Source organism: Phascolarctos cinereus, unplaced genomic scaffold (assembly GCF_003287225.1).
Source record: "Phascolarctos cinereus isolate Bilbo 61053 unplaced genomic scaffold, phaCin_HiC Scaffold_5;HRSCAF=322, whole genome shotgun sequence".
In the NCBI taxonomy this organism is placed as follows: Eukaryota; Metazoa; Chordata; class Mammalia; order Diprotodontia; family Phascolarctidae; genus Phascolarctos; species Phascolarctos cinereus.
In genome coordinates this window covers 336694117-336718862 of record NW_027555958.1, presented here as the reverse complement: position 1 = coordinate 336718862, position 24746 = coordinate 336694117, and the positions used below count along the sequence as shown (strand labels likewise).

Here is a 24746-nt window from a genome sequence, read left to right as displayed (position 1 = left end):
AGAAGGAGTTCCATAAATGATATTTAATGTAACCCAGTTCACAATTCTTTCTTACCATACCATGGTTCAATACATCTAGATTTTACCTTTCTCTGCACAGCAGTTAGCCTAACCACTCGGTATTACTATGAAACATGAGGTCTCTGCTCACCTCCCCACTCTGTCCAACCAGAAAAGATTGGAGCCAAAAGCTCTCCATCTCTACCTCCAGTCACTCCAGAGGAAAAACAAACAAGCAAAAACCAAAACCAAACCAAAACTAAAAAAGACCAAAAAACAAAAAAAGAAAAAGAAAACCACCAAAACTCTCAGGGTCCCCAGATATTGTTCAGAGGAGGCATAGTGAACTATATTTCTCAGAGGGCTATGTGATTAGTCCCTCAAAGCTTGCCCAGGAAACCCCATATAATGGCAATTTATGTAACCTAGCTAACAATTCCTCCTTTATTATACCATGGTTTCGAAACACCTGAATTTTGCTTTTATAATGTGGTGTCTACATTTATGTGAGCAAACATAGGCTCATGTACTACATTTGGACTTATCCTGGGTTCTTGATTTCATTGAAAATGAAGCACTCAGTCCTTGGTAAAAGGTGTCTCCTTTGTAATGAGTGTGAATTCTGACCCATGTTTCTGGAAAATATTGAAATTTATTTTATTTGGTGAAGGATACAACAAAGGTACAAGGGGCAGCTAGGTGGCGCAGTGGATAGAGCACCCGAGTTCAAATCTGGCCTCAGACCAAACACTTGGCACTTACTAGCTGTGTGACCCTGGGCAAGTCACTTAACCCCAATTGCCTGAAAGCAAAAAAACCCAAAAACCAAAAAAAAAAAAACAAACCAAGAAAGGTACAAGAAAGTTGACTTTGGATTAGAGAAAAAGAAATTCCACACAAACCCTGAAAGTTACCTTCAGCATCACTGATGTTCTAAAAATCACCTCAGTTTGAACTAAAGGCCAGAATATAGCTAACTGCAATTAAAAAAAAACTCATGAATTCAGAATTTTTTATTACTTGGACAAGGGACTCACGAGTGGTACCATTTATAAAGAAAGGGTTTGAGGCATAAAATGAACAATAAATGTTTGCTGGAAGAATGACAATTAAAGGAATAATGTTAGTCTTTAAAATTACTTAAAAGAATCTGATTTTCTGGCACCTTAAAGTGCTTAAAAATCTTTTTCTTTGGAAATAATTAATTTTTCTAATTATAAACCCTTTTCCCAAGGAACTCTGCCAATACCACATTATTTGAATTCCATTACTTGTGAGTCATAAAACATCATTTATTTTTAAAAGTATTCTATAGTCTGGACTTTTTCTAATTGATATGGGCCCTCCTTCAGTGCAGTTCCATTAAGGGAAGCAGCTATCACATTTCTCAGTTGAACACTAAGAATTCCAATGGATCAAGACACCAAGGACTAGGTTTAGTAACTTATCAGGTCAGTGGTTCTGGCGAATCTCGGATTTGTTTTCTATTCTGTTTCCTGTTTTTCCACTTCCTCTTAAAAACACTTAAGAAGAGCACAAACTCAGGGTCAAGGAAGATCCCTAAAGATAGCAGGGAATCAGTATAATGGAACCAATCATCAATCATCATCATCATCATCTTTATCGTCACTAACAACAACAAACATTTATTAGGAGACTACTCACTATGCTAGTCATGGGTGATACAAAATCAAAACGAAGCTGTCCTTGCCCTCTAGGGGCTTACATTCTATTGAGGAGACATGTACACAAATGAGTCTGTATGAAATAAATACAAGTTAATTTTGGTTTGGTGGGGAGGCACTAGCAGCAGAGGGCATCAGGCAAGGCTCTTGTAGAAGGTAGTGCTTAAATGGAGTTTTGAAGAAAACCAAGGATTCTCAAAGGCAGTGCTGAGAAGAAAGAGCATTCCAGGTGTGGGGGCAACTTTTGCAGAGACTTGATGGTGAGAGACGGGGTATGATGTGTGAGGAACAGCAAGAAGGCTGGAATGGCTCAATTATAAAGTAAAGGAGTAATGTACACTTAAAAGGGAGTAAACTAAGGCAGGAATGGCATGTTGAAGCCAGGTTGTGATGGAACCACTGAAGCATATTGAGCAGGGGAGTCATAGAGTCAAATCTGAGCTTTGGTAGCTGTGTGGAAAATGGATTGGAGAGGGGAGATACTGGTGGCGGGGGTATGGTTGGGAGGCTACTACAGTAGTCTGAGGTGGAATGATGGCAAAAGACTTTTTACTCCCAATAAATGGGTCACTCACGTCCATCCCCTCCAGATCCAACTGACCAGGTCACATCGTGAAGGAAAGACATAAGGGTCTTCCAAATAAGTTGGAAGTTGCATTTCACATAGTGATAAACCTATTTTATTCTAGTAGACTAATATGCATGCTATATAACATTGGTTGGACCTTTACTGCTGGTTGACATCCCCTCCATACTGAATTTCCCACGAGTATTATTTCAAATCTTTCTGATTCTCCTTATCATAGTGAATTTTAACCTCTTACTATCTGAAGGAAATGCCCTTTAAGAAATGCTAAGTCCAAAACTACCACCTACTCCCCTCTCTTTATGGTTACCAGAAGACTTCATGTCCTTCTTTACTGAGAATTTGGGGGCTAGAGGTGAACACCCTCAATTTCCTTCCTCTATGCTTCAAAACGTCTCTATATCTTCATACATGCTCTCCTTTGCTATTGTCTCTGCAGTGTTCAGGGGCCATGGTAGTCATTGAGTTCTCATATGCCCAGAAGTTATTTTGATTTTGAAAGGCATGGGATCACCTCAAAACAACATCTTCATTTTTTTTTGTCAGTTACCTCCCTAGGCATCTGAAGAGTATAAGCATTTCTTCAGATACAAAGGGATTGAAACTTACTATTTTATAACAAACATTCACCCTATGGCTTGGCCAAGAATTGATCAAGAGCTGCCTGTGCCCATTGGCATTGTCTTGCTTTAAATCACAATGGGTCTTGGAGATTGAATGAATTATAACTTGAAGGACAAAGACACGTTTAACTTCTCTATGTCCTCTTTACAGAGATTTCCACCAAAGTTCTTATGACAAGCACAAACTCACTGTATCATGAAAGAAGAGTTTAGAGAATTTTTCCCATTTAAAAAATTCTCAACCTCTTCATCTTTCATAGTCTCTTGGCTTAAAGGGAGCATAAAAATTCAAGGTCTAGAAGTCTTAAATGACCTGACTTAGACAATTGGATTCTGCAAAAAAGGTTTTTTTTTTTAAATCAGAGATGGCTGACTGGTATGTGTTTGTTTGACTCATGGGATGTCTTTTTGATCCCCAATGCAGTAAAAGAGGGACAGACTTCTGGGGGATAGATGAGTGTGTGTTTGTGTACATGAAATTATGAAAGGGAGAGAGCTATAGAAAATATTTAACCTAGGACCATAAAAAAAGAAACTTTACAAATGGAATGGCGAATAAAAAGAGTGGGTCACTAACTTTGTCCAATTTTTCTTTTATTCATCTGTTTAACCAAACAGGTAATGGACTTTGAGAATATTAATTTGCTAAAAAGTTCAATTCATGAATGCCCCTTTTCCCATGAAACAAAGAACTCCATGGTTACAGAATGCACCATTGGGTTATGACAACATTTCAAAATAATGTTTCCATTTCATATGTAACAATGTAAACTTCAAAAATAGTAAACTATAACCCCACCCCTTTTCCTCTTTACAGATCTATCACAGATAGAATTTTCTGGTAGACCTAAATTATATAAGTAAACAGCCTGTTGCTTAAAAGTTTCATAAAAAGGTTTACATTTTCAGTAAATCATTTTTAAAATATCTAACCATGAAGTCAAAGCAACCAGCAATTCACCTTCTCTTAGTCTACCTTTTAATCATATTATATGTAACAAACTGTGTTCCTATATTTATATATATGTACATATATAACTGATCATCAGCTTTGTGATTTTATATATTCATATGTGTACTTATAATAGAATTTGTTTTTAAAGATCCCTACATCTACATTATAAGATGGTGCTGGTGACTTACAATGTCACCTCGCTGCACAAAGGTAAAGATGAAAATTCTTTAGAAGGCACTGTAATTTCTTTTGCATGATCTTAAATGGACACATGCAGAAAGAGACCAGCTGGGGCTCTGATATCTTTCTTTCACAATTTCCCTCGTGCAGAGCCTTTCTCTCCTTAAACTAACTGACTTCCCTTTCCAGACCAGTCATAGCAGATCACCCAACACATTATCCTTTCTATTATTCCTTCTCCATATCCTATATTCCATTCAAAATAAACCTTCAATTTTCTTTTGGTTCATTGAAACTCCATAAAATTAAGAGTAGAGCTCTAGTATAAAACAAAGTATGACTTACTCTATCTTAAAAAAAAAGTCACAGTGTGTAATGTAATATATTCAGTTGCTAAGATTCAAAATGGCTGTCCCGGCTTGTCATGAAAACCAGTCGCCTTGGCTTGTCGTGAAAACCTGTCTCCTAAACAATCAATGCAAAGATAATCTTAATGTTACATTCATTTAAAAAGAGCTGAGAGGTTCTTGTTTTTTTTTTCTTCTTTTCCTTTTTTCTTCCATATGCAAGTGGTATTCTTAAGTGAAAGGTCTGATGTGAAAAAAGTGCAAGCAGATTGGACATGCCCATAAATGCCGGGTGACTTACTGTAAGATACCAAAACTGTACACTTATGTACACCATGTTGGACATATGTGTCTTTTTGCGAGACAAGACCTTTTAAACCTTGAATAAGATATTTGTTACCACTACCTCATGAGTGAGTGACATTAACGCGCAAAGGATGGGCGGGTCCTTCTGTGTTTGCTCTGTAGTCCAGAGCCGATGTCTCCATTGCCTTCAGCTGTCTCCTCCTTCTTCCTCACTTTGAGGCGCATGAGCAGTTTGATCAACCAGACATCCCACTCTTCTGGTAGTAGCAGTAGGAGAAAGCCCAGGCCGATGATAATGATGGCGATGACCCGAACTCCATTGAAGACAATTTGGCTTGTGTAGTGATCTACCACTGCATGAAACAGTGAACTATGGTTAGTTACTAAGTGATATGAGCAACAAAGGCAGTGCATGGAGTAGAGGAAGACATCCTTTCCCATTTAGTAGGGTAAAGGTGGTGATGGTGGTAGAGGATTCTTATCTTTTTGACACTCCTAAGCCTATATACTTCCTTTTGTCTAAATGATATTGACCAGAGGTTCACCACAGCACAGTAGAGCAGAAGTTTTCAAACTCTTCAGTCTCAGAACACCTTTATATTTAAAAAAATTATTGAGGACCCCAAAGAGTTTTGTTTATAAGGGCTGTATCTATTGATATTTGCCATATTAGAAATTAAAACTGATCCATTTAAAAATATTTATCAATTCATTTAAAACAATAACAAACCTAATGCATGCTAACATAACATTTTTGTGAAAAATAAGTGTATTTTTAAAACAAAAGAAATTAGTGAGAAGAGCTGTATGGCTTTACATATTTTTTACAAATCTCTTTAATGCCTGGCTTACTAGAAGATGGCTGGATGCCTGCCTCTGTGTTCAATCTGTTGTAACATATTGTTTTTGTTGAAGTATATGAAGAAAATCCAGCTTCATACAACTATGTAGTTGGAAGAGGAAATAATATTTTAATAGGTAAATAATGCCTTAGTTTTAGTATGAAAGCAGTTTGATTTCATGGGACCTCCCAAAGGGTCTTGGGATCCTAGAAAGCCACCCTTGCCCATTGGGCACCATTGCCCTAGAAGATTTTTTCAGCGTTTTTTTCTTTTTTCTTTTAGAATAGGCAGTGGGGTTAAGTGACTTGCCCAAGGTCACACAGCTAGTAAGTGTTATGTGTCTGAGGCTGAATTTGAACTCAGGTCCCTCCTGAATCCAGGGCCGATGTTCTATCCACTGCGCCACCTAGCTGCCCCTCAGCATGTACTTTGTTAGAGTGGATTAAGGCAACCTCTGCTAACCTCTGCTTAAAACAGCAAAATCTCTGTTGTCACAAGCCCTTACATTTATGTGTTTATAATTTTACTCACAAAAATTATATTTGAATCTAAGCCTAAGTAGATATTTGTGTGGAAAAGAAGAAGCAAGGCCCAGGAAGTTTGGATTTAGTCAATTCAGCTATATTAAGACATTTTTTAAGACTTGGAAGAGATTTTAAAAATTCCTCTAAAAATAAGCAAAACACATTCATTTTTGGCCCTAGGGCATTGGCTAACTCTAATGCCCTAAATGTCATTATCATCAATTAATTTTATTGAAAGCCACAGGAAGCAAAGCCCATTGAAGGTTCACATTAAAGATGGGTAGTCCAAAGTGAGAAACAAGCTTTAACAGCCTGTAAAATCCAAAATCCCTGTTTTCTTGACAAGCCAATAATCAAATCTCCATGGTGCACAATCACTGCCCCCCCACCTTAAAGTAGTTGAGAGTATTTATTATTCCACATAACATTAGAAATATATTATTCTAGTTGTGTGACCTTGGGCAAGTCACTTAACCTTTGTTTGACAGTTTCTTCATCTGTAAAATGGGGATAATAATAGCATCTACCTCTCAGAGATATTGTGAGATCAAAGGAAATAATATTTGTAAAGCTCTTAGTGTAGTACCTGGCATATTATAGCTACTATATAAATGCTAGCTTTACTATTATTATTATCTTGCTATTTAACTTTCCTATCTTCTAGACTAAAATAAAAGCTCCTTGAGGCCAGAGACTGTGTAATATTTTATCTTTGTATTCCTAGGCCTTAATATATAGTAGGTACTTAATTAACGTTTATTGAATTGGATAAAAGGTGGTGCAGTAAACAGAGCACTGGGTTGTAAGTCAGGAAGACCTGAGTTCAAATCCAGCCTCACACACTTCCTAGCTGTGTGACCTGGGGCAAGTCACTTAACTTCTGTTTCTTCAGTTTCCTCATCTGTAAAATGGGGATAATAATAGTACCTACTTCTCAGGGTTGTTGTGAGGATCAAATGAGATAATACTATAAATATATTATATTTTATATATTATGAATTATATTTTATTTTTATATGTTATAAATATATCATATTATAAATAATATAATAAAACTTAGAGCAGTGCCTGTCATGTAGTAAGCACTTGAGTCATTTTTTCAGTTGTGTCATACTCTTTGTGACCCCATTTGGGGTTTTCTTGGCAACAATACTGGAGTGATTGGCCATCTCATTTTACACATGAAGAAACCGAGGCAAACAGGGTTAAGTGACTTGCTTAGGGTCACATAACTAGTAAGTGTCTGAGGCCAGATTTGACCTAAGGAAGATGTTTCTTCCTGACTCCAGGCCCAGCACTCTATCTGCTGTGCCACCTAGCTGCCCCTATAGTAAATACTATGTTATTTATTATTATTACTTCACAATCTTTATACTTGATCAACTTTTATTAACTCCCTACCAAATGTTCCTCATAACTATTGTGAACATCTTCCTCTTTGCATAAACCTTTAACCTTCGCCTACCTCCCTCAACTCTCACCTATTTATTCCACTCCTATACACTTAAATACCTCTTGGTATCTTGATCCCCTTTTCTTGTTTTGTACTGTTTCAGAGGATGACTCCATGCTACTCTGTCTCCTCTAGGATTTTTCCCATAACGCACTCTCTATTCCAGCCAAAATGGCTTACTCGTTGTTTCTTATCCACAACATTAACAGTCCCTCATGCTTAGAATTTTCTTCTTCATCACCTTTTCCTCTTGGAATTCTTAACTTCCTTCACTCATGCCATTTTCTTTAATAGCCTTTCTTGTTTCCCTCATTTTAAAGGCTTTCCCTCATAATTACATTATGTATTTTAAACTTATCTATGTATTTGTAATTTTCTCCCAGTAGAATATAAGTTCAAGGGCTGTTTCATTTTGGTCTTTGTATCCTCAGTGCCTAGCACAATGCGTGATACACAGGAGATGTTTATTTAAGGCTTGTTGGATTGAATGAACTGGCTTTAGTCTAGCATCTGTTCTACTTTTTTTTGTTCCATCTTCATTCTCTCGTTCACTTGTTCCTTTCTTTCTGTCAACAAAAATAATCAGGTCTTCCCTATCCTAAAAGCAATCACACAGACATAAAGGTATACACATTCTAAAGCCGATCTTCCCTTGAACTTGATATCTTACTGAACACCATTTTATTTCTTTCTTCTGATTTGTATAAAGGCTAGAATACACTTAATTCTTCCACTTCCTTACCACCTACTTACTTCTGGATCCCTTTTTATCTAGCATTGTTTCTCATAATTCTACCAAAACCATGCCTTTCCACCCCAAGTACACCAAAGATATTCTATTGCCTAAATACCTGCCTTTTGTCAGTCTTCACCCTCTCATAGCCCTCTGCAGTATCTGCCACTGTTGACCCTCTATTTCCTTCTCAATATCCCTTCTTTTCTTGTCCCTGACACTGTACTCTCCTAAATTTCCTCTTATACCTTTTCTCCCTCTCTATCTTACTCCTCTTCCAGCTGTACTCCTGAGTCTCTGGACTTGCTCTACCATGCCCCAGAAGCCTCCGTACCCTGGAAGCCTCACTTCACTCTTGGATTTCTCATATTAAAAGTGCCTTGTCCTTCCCGTGACCTCCTCCTCTAATTGGTTGGTTCAGAACCTCTGTTTTAAGGAGGACTCCTAGGCCATCAATGTCTTCATTCCTCTCCAGGCTACATTTCCCACTCCCTAGAATTTCTCAGCCATCATCCTATAATGGCTACCTTCGTTTCCCTATCTCCCTCACCTTCATTTTCAGCTTCTTTTTATATGTTGCCATCCCCCATTAGAATGTAATTTTCTTGAGGGTAGAGACTATTTCTCTGAGCTACATTTTTCTCATCATTGAGTTATGAACTAGATGACCTCAACATTCCTTTCTATCCCTATATTCTCATTGGTATGATGAGAATCATCTCATCTTAGTAGAGAATCTTGTCTCCTACTTGCCTGAGAGAGTAGAGCCTATCCATTCTGAATTCTCTGTTCTCCCTTACTCCATACTTTGAAATGTTTCTATGCCATTCCCATATTCCTCTACCTTTGCTATATGCTCTGAGGACAAAATAACTCTTCTCCTTCCTAAAACCAATCCATTTACTTATTCTCAAGATCCCATCCCCTTTTACTTCCTCTGGAAATTTGTCCCCTTTCTTTCTCTCATCCTCCACCTCTCCTTATCGACTGGCTCCTTTCTCAGTGTTTACAAACATGTCCATATCTCTCTTAAAGGTTAAAAAAATGCTTTCTTGACTTTGTCATACTTCCAAGTTATTTTCCTTTATCTCTTCTTCCCTTCACACCCAGATTCCTTGAAGGGTTTGCCTATGTTCCTTTAATTCATTTCTTTAATTCCCACTCTTCCATTCCTTATAATCAGGCTTCTGAGCCCACCATTCAGCTCAGAATGTTTTCTAAAGTTACCAATCATCTGTTAATTATTAAACCCCAAGGCCTTTACTCAGACCTCATTCTACTTGATGTCTCTATAGTTTTTTTTAAACCACTGACCATCACTTCTTCCTGGATATCTTATCCTTCCTTGCCTGTAATGATGCTGTTCTCCTACCTATTTGACTTCTTTCCCATCAGCTGCTTAAACCCAGATGTGCTCCAAAACTGAACTCACTATCTTCTCCTGCCTCCCACTCCATCCCAAACTATCTCTTCTCCAAACTCCACCCCTTTTTTTTTGTTGAGAGCAACATCATCCATCCCACCATTCAGGTTCTCAGCCTCAGTTATCTTTTCTCTCCTTCACTCTCTATATCTGATGTGGTTGGGGTATTGGGGACCCTGAAATGTCAGGGTACAGGGGGTCTACCTGGAAAGAATTTAATCACTCAAGCCTTCTTTCAGTCAAAGTAGTGAGGTTTAATTGTAATGCTAATAGTGGGGCAGGGTGATTCCTTGTGAATTTGGCCTTTATGGATGACTGATGGGGATGACTGATGACATGGGAATGGGGATGACTGATATTTACATACAAAAAGAAGGAACAGTGAGAAAATCTGGATGGGATTAAGGAGCGGTAAATCACCTGGGGTGGGACAGGTGTGACAGTGAAAGGAGTTAAATGGTCTAGAGTGGCTCAAGAGCCATTGTGAAAGAACTGTTGAATATCTAGGTGGGCTGGGCTGGGCTGGGCCAGGTGCCTCGGCTGACAGCCAGTGATCTAAGCTGCTGAAATGTGTGGGAAAATTCATGGACTGGGCTGCTTTCAAAGACATGGTCTTTTCCTTTTAGGGGTTCAGGTCCCGTCACCCCATCATATCCAACCATTTGCTAAGTCTTGTCAATTCTTCCTCAATACTATCCCTTGTATCCATCTCTTTCCCTCTACCAACAATACTCTAGTTCAGGCCAATCATTTAAATTTTCTGAGTCTTAGATTATCCACCTGTAAAATAAGGATAATAATACTGTATGACCCATTGCACAAGGTTGTTGGGAGGAAAATGCCTTATAAAACTTAAACTGTTACATAAATGAGAGCTATTAGTTAACATTCTGGAACTCCAGAGAGGTCAAGACCCCAAAACATTGTGGGAGGCATATATGAAAAAATCAATGTGAGAGGTTAAACAGTATACTATGTAAGATAAAGCCTGGCAAATACTGATTCCAAAGAGTTACTTTGAATGGAATTCCAGGCATGTTTTATGAGGCACTTGATGGGATAAGAACTTGCTAACCCCAGGGAGATTAATCCTCTGATACCTGGGAGCTGGAGAAATTCCAGGGCTGACTGAGAAGTTCCTGGTGCCTTGTCTGGGCAGAAGGGCTTTCTATTGCTGGCAGGAAGGGAGGGTAAGCGCACCAAAGAAAATTAGGGACAAAATCCTCATCCCCGAATCATTCTGATGCAAGTGCTGACGTGATCTGCCTCACCCTGTAAGCCCTGTAAGATCCTTAAGGCTGGGATAGGTAGGATAGCTGGTGATACAGAGAAGTAAGGCAAGACAAAAACCTTCAAATTAGGTACAAACAAAGCAGCTAGGGGATAAGAAAATCTGTCTCAAAGAGAACACAAATAATTATTTGTGTTTGATCAAGAGTCAGCGTGGGAAAAGGCAGGGTGGCGTAATGGATAGAGAGCCCTGCTTCTGATACATAATACATAATGTACCTCTAGGAAAAGTCACTTCACTTCTAAATGGCCCAGGCAATCATCTATGAGTATAAATTGTAGAGAAGGAACCAAAGGTAGTTCCTCATTGGTGTAGAAATCACAACTTCAGTAAAAAAAAAAAAGTCATCGTGAGATAGTAGACTTAAATTTAATAGAGACCTAGATTTATTTCCCAGCTATGGTGTTTACCTGTTGTGTGACCACTGGCAACTTGTTTCTGATCTCTGAACCTCAGTTACCTCAAAATGGAGAGGCACTACCTACCTCACAGAGTTGTTGTAAGAAACACATTGTAAACTATAACAAAATCAGAAAATGGGATCTTTTATCTCCCAGAACATGTGTTGGCAGGAAGGCTCATACTGGAGTGGTGGGGAATAAGGCTTTATATGTAATTATAGCAAATAGGCGTGTAGATGTATGTGCTGTGTTTATTTGTTTGAGAGACATAGACCAAGAAAAATATTTTTGTTAGAGATAACTCCTTCCTGAATTTGCATTGTATATGTTTATATTTATTTCTCTGTGTAAAGGTTATCTCTCTCTGTCTCTATTTCTGTCTCTCTGTCTCCGTCATCCCCCCCCCCCGCCAATAGAATATAAGTTCCTTGAAGGCAGGTACTATTTCCTTCTGTCTTTAGAGCCCCAGTGCCTAGCACATAGTAGGCAGTGACTAAATGTTTGTTATATTAAATTAAATTGAAATGAATTGAAAATCAGAAGCTCCTTGAGGGAAGGGACTAGGTCTTATTTCAGCTTCATAGTTCCACTATCTAATACAGTGCCTGAAGAATAACCAATACTGTACTTAATCAATTTTTTAAAATTGTTTTTGATTTGAAGTACAATTAGAAATGGAAGAAGATTTTTTAAAAAGTACTTCAGTATGTTAATTATGTTTCTACAATATGCATATACCATATTGGAATAGCCCATTCTTTTCTCTTGCTCTTCTACCCCTCCCCTCAACCCAGAAGCATCAATCTACCTATAGAACTTGTAAAAATAGTAATGGCATTTCCTCTAGCTTTGTAATGAAAGGTTTGAACTTAGATTCCATTTATTATTAGCTGTGTAATCTTGAGCAAATCGTGAACCTCTGAGACTTAGTTTTTCTTTTTTAATATAAGAAAAATGAATATTTCTCCTGCTTATCTCAAAAATCAGGGGGAAGGGGAAAAGGGAAGAAAATAAGCATTTATTAAGCACATTTTGGCAGCTAAGTTCCTGAGTTCCAATCTGGCCTCATACTTATTGGCTGTGTGACCTTGGGCAAGTCACTTAACCCTGTTTGCCTCATTTTCCTCAGCTATAAAATGAGCTGAAGAAGGAAACGATGAACCAGTCTAGTATCTCTGCCAAGAAAACCCCAAATGGCATCATGAAGAGTCAGACATGACTGAAACACTGAACAACAACAAAGCACCTTCTATGTGCCAGGCACTGTGCTAAGTGCTTTACAATTATTATCTCATTTAATCCTCACAATAGTCTTGCAAGGCAGGTGCTATTATTATCCCTATTTTGCTGGAGGAAACTAAGGCAGACAAAGGTTAAGTGATTTGTCCAGGGTCACACAGCTAGTAAATGTCTAAGGCCAGATTTGGACTCAAGTCTTCCTGACTCAAGGTCCGAACTCCAGACATTGTGCCAACTAACTTCAACAGTAGAATATAAGCTTCTTCAGGGCAGAGATTGTGTCACATTTTATCTTTGAACCTAGCACATAGTAGGTACTTAATAATTTTAATTCAATTGAACTTGAGTTCAAGTTTAAATTCTAACTTAAAGAATAGCAGAAATTCCAGATTTGAAGTAAAAGCTTTGTATTTTAGAAAGATGCATGGCTTTAACTGTTGATTTACATAGCATAAATCATAGTTATTAGAAAACTCTTCTAAAAAGTTTTCCAGTTGCCAACTGCCTCAAGCTTCATTCCTACTTTGGGAAATCAGGCAAAATAAATGGGAGAAGTAAAAACTATTCAATTCTGATTAAAGGGTTAAATGTGTAACAAACATAGATTTAACAAAATCCAAATAACCTTGTTCTTCAATGGACAAAAGATGCAATCTATTACTAGAAATATTAGGATTTTTTTTAAATGAAAAGATGTATAGAAAACTATGTAATCTTACCTGCATTCACAGGCACACTTAATACAACTCCAAGTGACATCAAAGTTGGATATGTAATGGCAATTCCAAAATTTAATACAATATTGAATGCTGCAATGAAGAATAGTAAGGCCATTCAGCTTCATAGACTGATAACATTTGGACAACAACAATGATGACAAAACCATATTTTATTGATGCTTGTATCAACCTTATTGGTAATAGTGGTATGGGAGTTGGGGGAAGGCTGGCCTTTTTCTTCTGATCTACAGGATAGGGGCAGAGAAAATCAGGTGTTTGGACCTCTAAGGCTATAGTTGTACTGTCCAGCTGCTACTGCTGCTGGTATTTTACTCCTGAGTAAGTGACTAGATTTACTTATGGATGTCAAATAATAAAATTAGAGCCTGCCCTAGCAGGGGTCTGTGCCATTCACTGCTAGGAGGTATAAAATTTGGGGCAAATCAAATGACATGCTTATCCATCCTCTATTTCTTATAACCTTCTCTCCTTTTTTCCCTTCCCCCAACTTCCATTTTTACATAGGTAAATAAGTTTAAATAATTAGGTTACAAATTATGATCACCATTAATGGTAATCCTGAAAGAGGAAATAAACCACACAAGTCTTAGGGGTAGTTTAATCTACTTTGTAGTGATGTGAATTAGGGTGACTCAAGCCTTTTTGTATTTTAGCACCAGCTGATGAAGCTACATCATTCTCCTCTAGTGTCTGTCTGAGTCATTACCAAGTCACCAATATTGTGGGGTCTCCCAAGGAGTGGTAGTTCCCTAAATGGGGACCTAGGGCAATTTTTTTGATTTTTCATATCCTAGAAATGGTTTTGAATTACCTAATTGTTGGATGTTAGTTCAACATTCAGAGAAAGCAGCAAATACAAGCATCATTATAGTGGCTATATTTTCTTTAGAGTTCCCTGTCTGCTCACAGCTGCTTGGCTATGGGAAGAGATCAGAGTTGAAGATTATCTAAGTAGGTGTTTTCTTTTGATCTACACAGTTTTCCTGAAACACTGTGGGAAATGTGAGGGTACCTATAAAAAATATCTTTTTTTAAAATGAGGCTACAGTATTTAAAAAGGCTTCTATGTGTGGCATTGATATAATTTGTTATTGTTTCCAAGGGTCCCAGTATGACCAGAGTCACTTACTCAATAAGAGAACTGAGAATCCACAAAGGTTTCCCCATGGAATGTCATCAAAAGAGTTCCAGTATTCCACTTTGGTGAAGTAAAGAATGATAGGAATACAGGTGATGAAAAGGATGTTGAATACACCCAATATGGACAAAAATAGAGCTGCTTCTCCAAATTTAGCACTGCCTAGGAGAAGTTTGAACAAAACCTGCAAGACAAAAATATGATGAGCAAAAGATGGTTGCTTTTTCCCAAATTAGCGTTTGTTTATGATGAGCAGAGTTCCTTTGTGGTGTAAGTTGACAGGCCCAACACCCCTGGTAAAGACTTGCCATTACACTCAACTTTTGTTATGACAGTATGTTTTAGAGGACACGACTAACCCATGGTATTTGAACTCATTTAGGTATCTGAAGAGCTGCATCGTAAGAGAGTTCTATTGCCAATATCACTTCTGTCTACTGACCTCCCTCGATTCTTTTGAGACTCTGCTCAAATCCCACTTTCTTTAGGAGGTTTTCCCTAGTCTCACTTGCTAGTGCCTTCCTGTTGAGATTACTATCCATCTACTCTGTATTTAATTTGGATGTATGTAGTTGTTTCCATATGGTTTCTCCCAGTAGAATCTGAGCTCCTTGAGGGTAAAGGCTATGTTTTTGCCTTTCTTTGTATCTCCAACTCTTAGAAAAGTGCTGAGCATGTAGTAAGTGCTTCATGAACACTTCTTCATGGACTCTCTGTATGTTTTTGTGTATCATAGCTCCTAAAAACAAATAGTTTTCAGTATTTGAAATTGTGGGAGAAGGGTCCTTCTGTTATTTTTTCATGGTTTAGTGATCCAATCTTGAGAATGCCAAGAGATGATAGAACTGATACAGATGAAACAAATAAATGTATCATATCTCCCTTATTTCAAGGGATCCCCTATAGACAGAACACAGCTTGAAAATAAGTGCTATGATTGTAAAGTCCTTTGACTAGAAAGCACAAAGTGGTGTTATTCATTTTTAGAAAATAGCATTGAGAGCTCATCTTCCCTGCTCCCTACCCCAACTGAACATCTCTGTAGCATTTTGAAGAAAGGCATAGTCATCTAGTCTCTTATAATTGTTCATTTCCTTGTCTCCCCCTCCTCTCATCATTTAGGTTACTGGCAGGTCAGCGCATTGGTACTATCTAGACGATCATTCTAGGATAGTTTGAGTACTTATTTTGGGGGGAGGAGCTCTTGCTTCTTTCTCTTCATCCTGTTGCCCTCTCCTTTCAGGCCATTCCATTGCTCCTTTATATCTCTTGTGTGCAAGGAGGAGACAGGAATGAAAGTGACATTCACACATTTGAATTTTGCCTCCTCTTGGCTGTTGAGGTCAAAGAAATGGTCAGAGAGAAGGCAGATACTGAAGATTAAAGCCAAATTTGTAGCCTCATTATGGATTCCATTTTTCAGTACTCTATGTTTATGATTTTTACTAACACATAGAGACAAATGAGTATAGCTTATCAACAGAGCCTTTCTGTTTTTTCTTCATCTTGCCAGTGATTCTGTGTTGGGGGTGTGAGGGTTTGGAGATGGAGGTGAGAGAAAGAAAGGAATGAGATCCAGTCCCATTTCTCCAGCCACCTGCTAGACATCTCCATCTGGATGTCTTGCTAGCACCTTAAACTCAGCATTTATAAAATTGAACTCAGCATGAATGGATGAATTTAAAAGCATTTATTAATCACTTAGTATACCAATCAATCCTGTCTCGACATGCCCCTCCTGCCAACTTCTCTATTTCTGTTAATGGTTCCTCATTGCCCTCCTAGCCACTCAGTCTTGAAACCTAAGAATCATATTTAATTCTTCTTCCCTTCCTGCCACTTATTCAATCATTTGCTAATTTCATTGACTTTCTCTTCACAGTTTTTCTCATATTTGTCTCCTCCTCTCTTCACATATAGAATTACAACTCTAGTTTAGATTCTCATCACTTTTTGTTGGAACTAGTATAATAACTTCTTAACAGTCCACCTGACAAGGGTTTGCCCCCTTTTAGTCTACCCTTCACACTACTGATAAGATACAATTCTTAATACATGGGTCTGATGTTATCACTCCTCTGCTCAAATAACATCAATATCTCCCTGTTCCTCAGAGATTAAAATGCAAAATTTCTTAACTCTCCCCAATTTGGCTCTAACCTACCTTTCTAGGCCTGTTTCACATTATTTCCCCTCACATGCTCTACATTCCAGCCCAATTGGACTATTGTTCTCCAATTTTGCTCTGCACATTGTCACTTCTGTACATTTGCCCTAGAACACACCCTTTTCTCCTCTCCACTTCAGTTTCAGGGGAAAAAAATGACTCTCTTTGCCAAGGCAGACTTCTCTACTTGTGCGCAGGATGCAATCATTTCCCATCTTCTCTAGGAGTTCTTCCCATTTATTATTCCTTTTTTCTTTCCCATATTCAAGCTTTCCTTATTGTTCACATGTTCCTTCATGCTGCCTAAAAACATGATCAGTTATATCCTTTCATTAAAAAAACTTTACTTGACCCTATTTTCCTAAACTTTCATTTTATGTCTGTTCTTCCTTTTTATTGCCAGACTCCTAGAAGGAACCATCTATGTTCACTTGTTTGACTTCCTCAAAACCCACTTGCTTCATGCTGTTGTTGTTCTGTTGTTTCAGTCGTGTCCAACTCTTCATGACAATTTTGTCTTTGCCATTGTATTCCTAGCACTCAGCACAGTGCCTTACATGTGGCAGGAACTTAAATAATGTTCTTTGAATCACATGTCTTTAGAATTGAAATCCTCTTCTTTTTGCAAGGTCTAGATCAGTCAGTCAACAAACATTTATGTGCATGGTACTATGTTAAGCCCTGGGGATATAGAGGGCAAGTACTCAGCCCTCATATTTAAGGAGCTCACATTCTAATGGAGAAGACAGCATGAAAACATAATCATGTATATTAAAGATATATAAAGAGTAGATGCAAAGTAATCTCGGAGGAAAGTTACTGGGGAGAGGGGGGGCACTGGGAAAAACCTCCTGCCAAGGATAGGATTTATAGCTGTCTTGAAGAAAGGAAGCCAATGGGAAAAGGTGAGAATACCTCTGTGATTACTTCTCTAATTGCTTCCTTATCCCAGGTAAAAGGAATATCTCCTTTCTCACATAGAATACTTTGCATCTCCTTTGCTTTTATAATATCCTGCTTTACATTATGTTTTTACATGTGTGTATGTTGAATCCTCCAAACTCCAACAGACTATAAATAGACTATATATTGTCCTTCCTTTAAAGCAGGGACAATGTAACTTTTTTTTATCTTTAGTACCTAACCTATCCCCTTGCACATAAAACGTGTAGTTAATAAATAAGTATTGAACTTAAATTAAGTTGCCTTTACAATTGATAAGGCAAATTAGTTGTAGATCTGATATTTAAATTCAGTTTTCTGTTCTCCCTATGAAAGATGAACTGTTTTAATCCACCAAAAGTCAATAAATCTTAATTCTAAAGCCAATTTCCTCCAGCCCTTCACTGGACCCTTCACTGGACTGTAGGCAATAAGCCTTTGCCACGAGAATGAGCTAGAGCTGGGATTAAGATGTATAATATGTGCAGAATAGCAGTGGTAACAAATGTCACATAATGAAGAGTTTAAACAACATTGCACCACTCATTTTTATTAGGGTCAGGATGGAAAAATCCAGTGTAATTATAAACTGAGTTCAATGTGATCATACACTTCAGTTTCTGTGTCTTCTTTCAACTCCTTGACAAAACATTGGGCAAGCTAATCTGACTCAGCTACTTCTGGGTCCCAATCATTTTGTCCTTTGCTGTACTCAAAACGCTTCATTTGAAAACAAAAATTGAGAGGAAAAGCAAACAGTAGCTTTGTACCCTGGTGCTGTCCATGGTGACAGCATAACTTTGCATGGGATGCATGAGCAATTCTAGGGCTCATCGTCTAAGAACATCAAAAGCAAGGTCATATTCCTTTGTGGTCTGTTTTCAAGAGATGCCCTGTGAGGTTCTTTCCACCAGTAAGGTCCAGGAAGGGTAAAAGTTGAGGTAGAACTTTGGCCTTCTCTTTATCATCCAGGCCACAAAAACTTCTGGGATAAATCCCAGAGATTATTCTCTGCACGCATTTACCTTATAAAGAGCAGACATTGAAGCTGACCCCACCACCAATGCTATGCCTATCACGGAGTGGTTGTGGAATCCATCTGCATAAGTCATCATCACGATCCCAGCAATTGCAAGGATGGCAGCCACAATCTAGATGGGAGAAAGCAAACTAGTGGTCAGAGAGGCACCATGGAATCACATGGGTCAATTCAGGATTGACAATGGTAGCAGTGAATGTGCATGTTGTAGTGGAAAGGAGTACAAAATAGGGAGTCAGGAGTTGTGAGTTCTAGTCCTCATCCTGCCAGTTACTAGCCATGTAACCTTGGACAGATTACTTAACATTTCTGAGCCTCAATTTCTTCATCTGTAAAATGGTGATAATGACATTTGTACTATTTACTTCATAAGGCTATTGTGAAGATCAAGTGAAATGATAGATATTAAAGAACTTGGAAAATTAAAACAATATTCAAATGAAAGGTGTTATTGTTGCCGTTATTATTACTATTCTTTAAACAGTGAAGGAGAAATTTCAACTTCAATTCTAGACATATTATGTGGAGGAAATGCCCAGAAAATCCATTTCCTTGATTATCAAACCAAAACCAGGCTTCAGTGAGTGTTTAATATTCAAGAGAAACCAAAAATCTGTCTTTCACAGTGTGGCTTTTAAGAATGGAGCAGGAGGGATGTGTTACTGAAAGATGACTTATAGGTCATTTTGTCATGATAAAATCTGCATTGTATTTATAGCATTTTGCAATTACCTCACACTTTTATCCTAAAAGGCTTAACATACCTGAAAGGACCTTATTTATTCTCTTCATATTTCAGGGATGGGACAAAGAAGGATGGGGATATGTATGGTTTTAATTTTATGGGACCTTGATGCACAGAGCACAGGGTTGCTTTATTGTTCTAACTGATCAGTGGTGTATCCAGGCCTATGGCTCTGGATCCAGTGCTTTCTGTTTTTCCCTTTTATTATTATGTGATTTATAGGCTTCCCAGAATAAAAGTGATATTCCACGGAGAAGAAAGTCATCTTGTTAAAATCCAAGAAGAAAGTTAACCAGTTAATAAGAATTTTTCCCCACCTCCTGGCAGAAGATGACCAAAGCTTATAATGATAAAGCAAACAATTATGGAGAAGAGTCTGTGGGTATGTATATGCAGAACTATGCAAATCCGATCTAGTCAATATGGTACCCAGGATGTATTTAATAGATATGAGATCTTTTTTTGGTGTTTGGATTTTCTAATAGTTTTCCCGTTTTATAGACTTTAGTCCAAGTTGTTTTTAGCTAATATATTTGGTTAAAAATTGTCAAAGAATTAGAACTAAACACTTCTATTGTCAACCATAATAGTTTGTTTAAACTGAACTCTAGAATGTTATTGAACATTAGATGTCTTTAATCTTTGTCAGAATTTGTGAATTACATATTCTTTTCCAAAAGGAGGCCAAGGTCACTCAATATTTTCACGTTACCATAGTTTCCATGAAAATACGGGGCCCTAAGTGCAAATGTTCCTAATTAATGGCTATTCTAATTAAAAACTATTTTAATTGTCATTCCTGGTTTAGCAATTCTTTCTTTAGTTAGGGATAACACTTCACACATATTGCGGATTCAAAGGATAATTCTATTCTATCTATTTCTATATGCCTATATGTATCTAATTTATTTAAAATCTATCTATATGTCATCTATGTATCATCTGTGTATCTATCCATCCATCCACCTGCCCATCCACCCATCCGTCCATCCATCCATCCATCCATCCATCCATCCATCCATCCATCCATCCATCCACACAGAGAGAAACAGAGTCAATATAGCAGCAAGACAGGCAAATAGTGTGTATGCTTAACAGGTGCTGAGTTTTGCAAATGGTTAATGAACAGACCAGAGCAGAGGATGCCTTGGCTGTCTGCTGACTCCTTCCCTAGAGAATACAAGATACTGCTCAGGATTCATTGATCAGGTTAGGAATCAGTGGCAAAAACATTGAAAAGGCTATACTGAAAACAATAATAATAAAAATAATAATAAAAGAAAAGTAAAAATGCCCCAAGTTTCAGGAAGTTTGGTTTATATCAAATATTTTTTCCAGCTTTTTCCAAACTTGTCAGAAGTCAGAATAAATACGACAATTCCATTGTATGAATGCTTCATTTAAAGATTATTGAGATGATTTAGGGCTGTGGAGGGCATTGAGTCTACACTTTGCTAGAACCAATGTCCTTCTCCAATACCTCATCATGGACCTAGGTTCTTGAGGCTCCATACGTGGAACATGAAATCCTTCAGTTCTTCCCAAGCTAGAAAGGCTGCAAGTTTGGCTCAGTGATTATTTACTGTGTTTGTCATCTCAGGACCAGCCTATGTAAGTTCAGGAGGTTCGTCACCAGGTTGGCCACAACAGGGTGATAAAATTTTTTCTAGCTATGGCAACTCAGAGAGAGCATCTCCTGAAGCCCAAAGACAGCGACTGCAATCTGTGTAAGTGGAGGTAATACACACACATTGGCAAAATAGCAGATCCTTGAAGTATAGACTTTAAGCATAAAACCCTTCCAGGCAGATTTCCAGCAGTTGCCTCTCCTCATTTTGTTTTAATCAATTAAATATTAAAGTTTTAAAAGTCTATGACTGTGCTAGGTAGTGAGATGAGCGCTAGTGAAAGGTGTTGGATGGATTGCTTCGGAAGCTCTTGTCCTTTTTGTGGGCCAAGGAAAAGCAGCTCCATAAAACAGCTTTACAACCCTCTTAACTCAGGCCCCTTGGGTACAAGCTGGCAAGACATTCCCCCAGGAGGGAGATGGTAATTCACTCATTGGACATTTCAGGTTTTCCTACCAGTTGCAAACCACGGACCAAACAGGCAATTGATTGGGACATATGCCATTTGCTGAATATTCCATCTCCTCCTGTCCCTACTTCAAGTCAGCCTGTTTGGAACATAGAGGCTCTCCGGGCAGCAATGTGGTATTTACACATAAGTTTAATAATTCAACTCATCAACTGAAATGGAAACTTTGGGAAATAATGTAACCTAGCTCAATGGAACCTTCTCTTCTTCTTTCATTTCTTTCTCCTTTTTTTTTCAGTGGTGCCTCCTCCCTCACCCTCACTTTAGCATTTCCCACAAATGTGGGCAGGATATCTATAAGCACAGCCTTCTAACTTTTAACCTTGCCTCCCCTCCCCTCCTCTCCCCACCACCCCAACTCCATTACCCTCATTGTACATCACTGAACTATTCCAAAGCAAGGTTTTCAGGAGATGTGGTGATTTAGCTTGTCAGCTCCATGTTTCCATGTAACAATGGTACCTAGATCAAGAGAGATGAGAGCTGTCATCTGCACTCTGACTATGAAAGAATTAGCTTGCAACAGGAGGAAAGACCAAGGAGGGAGAGGCCAGTCAGCAGTCAAGGAAAGCCATTAATCCTTTCCTATTATCTCACCTAATAGCAGTGACCTCCTGTTTGACTGGCAAAACCTTCAAGCTCTCAGCACTAGATTCCTACAATTCTAATCATGTGCTAATGTAAGAAAGCTCTCAAAGGGGTTTGAGGCTTACAGAGGAAGCTGTCTGCCACAAAATTTAATTGTCTAAAGCAACTTAGTCTTGCTAAAAGAGTTTTGAGCCTGGAATCTGAAAATTTAGGATGAACTTGCTTTGCAACCCTAGTGATTGTAGCAGATTGCTTAAAGCTGTTGAGGCTCAGTTTCCTCATCCATAAAATGGGCATAAATGTACTTGTACGAGGTGAAGTTGGTGGTGCCATAGTACATAGAGTCCCAAGCCTAGAGTCAGGAAGGCCGATCGTTCTGAGTTCAAATCTGGCCTTATACACCTACTAGCTGTGTGACCCTGGGCAAGTCACTTAACCCCGTTTGCCTCAGTTTCCTCATCTATAAAAGAGCTGGAGAAGGAAACAGCAAACCACACCAGTATCTTTGCCAGAAAACCCCAAATGAGGTTTATCATAATATTGTCCATATTTAGCTTTAAATTTCCAACATTAGTTTGACATGACTGAAAAATGACCAAACGACAAATACTTGCACGACCTTCCTCGTAGGACTGTTGTGTCAATAAAAGATCATGTGTTGACATTATTAACTATTATTAAATGGTGTTTTGGTCAGGGCTCTGAGGTTACTCACCATTCACAGATCATAGGATCAAAGATGTTAGAACTGGAAGGAAACTTAAGAGGTATTCATCAAGTGGAATCTCCTCACTGTATGGATGACCCAACTGAGGCCCAGACTGGTTAAGTTACTTGTCCAAGTGCAAATGTGCACATTTTGTAAGTGAATGTTGGCATTTGAATCCAGGTCCTCTGATGCTAAACCCATAGGATGGTTTGTGATTCTGATCTCTCTTTCACTAAATATTTAGACTCGCCTTTCAAACCACGTGTGGAATTTACTTAACTTTTTAAATTAATTATTTTTAATGGTACTAAGCTATTTTTAATAGAAAGGATGAGATCAATTTGTCTTTAAAATCCTACCCTATTTCTGAACTTTAGTTTCTTTCCCGGAAGATGTTTGAAATCATAGAATTAATATTTTTAGAGTCACGTATTGTGTTATAGTTGAAAGTGAACTGAATGTGGAGTAAGAAGTCCTTGTTCTGCCATTAACTATCTTTGTGATATTGAGCCAACCACTTAATTTTTGTTTTCAGCCAAAGACAAGGTTTATTAGAACATCTGTCATATTGGGCAGACGCTTAAGGAGTCTGAACATGAGTAAGCAGTGGCTAGATTATAAGAATCTCAGCAGTGGCTAGATTTTAAGAATCTAAGCCCCTTAATGGAGACAAAGATGGACCTTATATACAGAAAGACTATGGGAGGGACCTAGGAGTGGCCAAGTAGTTTGAGGTGAGAGGAGGAAGGGCCTAAGGAGATCTGAATGGGAGTGACCAGTAAACTGGGGTGAACAGAACTCCTAGGACCTGGAAAACGGAGCCTAGCTAGGATTAAGTGTGGGAAATGGCCAGGGGCCATAAGGAGGTAAGACAATGGAGGGGAGATAGGGTGTAGCCACAATGAAAGGCCAGTTGATGGGATTCTAGCCTCAGGCAAATGCCAGAGATTTGGCCATGTGGGAAAGTCCAGGGTTTTTCCTTTCTGGGGCCCAGATCCCAACCCCATCATTCCCCCCTCAAACAAATGGGACCCAAATTCTTTTGGGGAAAGGGGCAAAAAGATCTCAGCTTCTGAAACTGCTTCCTGCTGGCAAGGGGTGTAGAGCTGTTCCTGCCTCGAGGGGGGGCAAAGAGGACCAACCACTTAATTTCTTGGAGCCCCATTTTCCTCTATAAAATGAAGATAATAATACCTGTGCTTTGTTTGTTAAGTCATTTCAGCTATGTCTGAGTCTTTGTGACCCAATTTTGGGGTTTTTCTCGGCAGAGATACTAGGGTGGTTTGCCATTTCCTTCTCGTTTTACACATGAGGAAACTGAGGCAGACAGGGTTAAGTGACTTACCCAGGGTCACACAGCTAATAAGTGTCTGGGGCCAGATTTGAATTCATGAAGATGAGTCTTCCTGATTCCAAGCTCAGTGCTCTATCCACTGTGCCACCTAGCTACCCTAATACCTCAGCTGCTTATCTTGAAAGATCCTTGTGAATCTAAGCTTGTTGAAGGCAGGGGCCATTTCATTTTTGTCATTAGAGTTCCAGTGCCTAGCAAACCTGCCCTGAACAGAGTAGGTTTTCGATGGAGGTTCATTCAACTGAACTGAGAAACAAATGTGACAATATGTACAAAGTATTTTGTAGACTGTGAGGGCCTATATATTTATGTCAGTTACTATTATGATTTAATTTAATTCCTTGCTTCATAGATAAAGAAAATGAGGTCCAAAGAAGTTAGATAAATTATTTGAAGTCACCTGGAATGGAACCTAGATTCCTGATTTCTGTCTTACCATTATGTCACAATACTGTCCATATTTAGCTTTAAATTTCCAACATTAGCAACTATCTGACTCATCAATTTCTTCTAGGCAAAAGGACCCCTCAATGAACCCAAAAGGTCAGAATAACGCATACACAGACCCAAAAACCAAAATAACAATAATAATGATGGATTCAAATGCTAAGAGGCAGAGAGAGATGCAGGGTTTTTTTG

General features: G+C 38.4%; 1 protein-coding gene across 1 annotated transcript in view; it reads right to left on the bottom strand.

Annotated features, from left to right (window-relative positions):
* Nucleotides 1–2971: 2971 nt before the first annotated feature.
* SLC35F3 (solute carrier family 35 member F3) overlaps nt 2972–24746 on the bottom strand; it is a 159177-nt gene continuing 137402 nt past the window's right edge. The window contains exons 4-7 of the mRNA XM_021000486.2: nt 18601–18726; nt 14458–14650; nt 13308–13397; nt 2972–5035 (exon numbers count right to left, since the gene is read on the bottom strand). Coding sequence (XP_020856145.1) covers nt 4800–5035; nt 13308–13397; nt 14458–14650; nt 18601–18726 — 645 coding nt within the window. The 3' untranslated portion in view covers nt 2972–4799. The remainder of the gene's footprint in view (nt 5036–13307; nt 13398–14457; nt 14651–18600; nt 18727–24746) is intronic.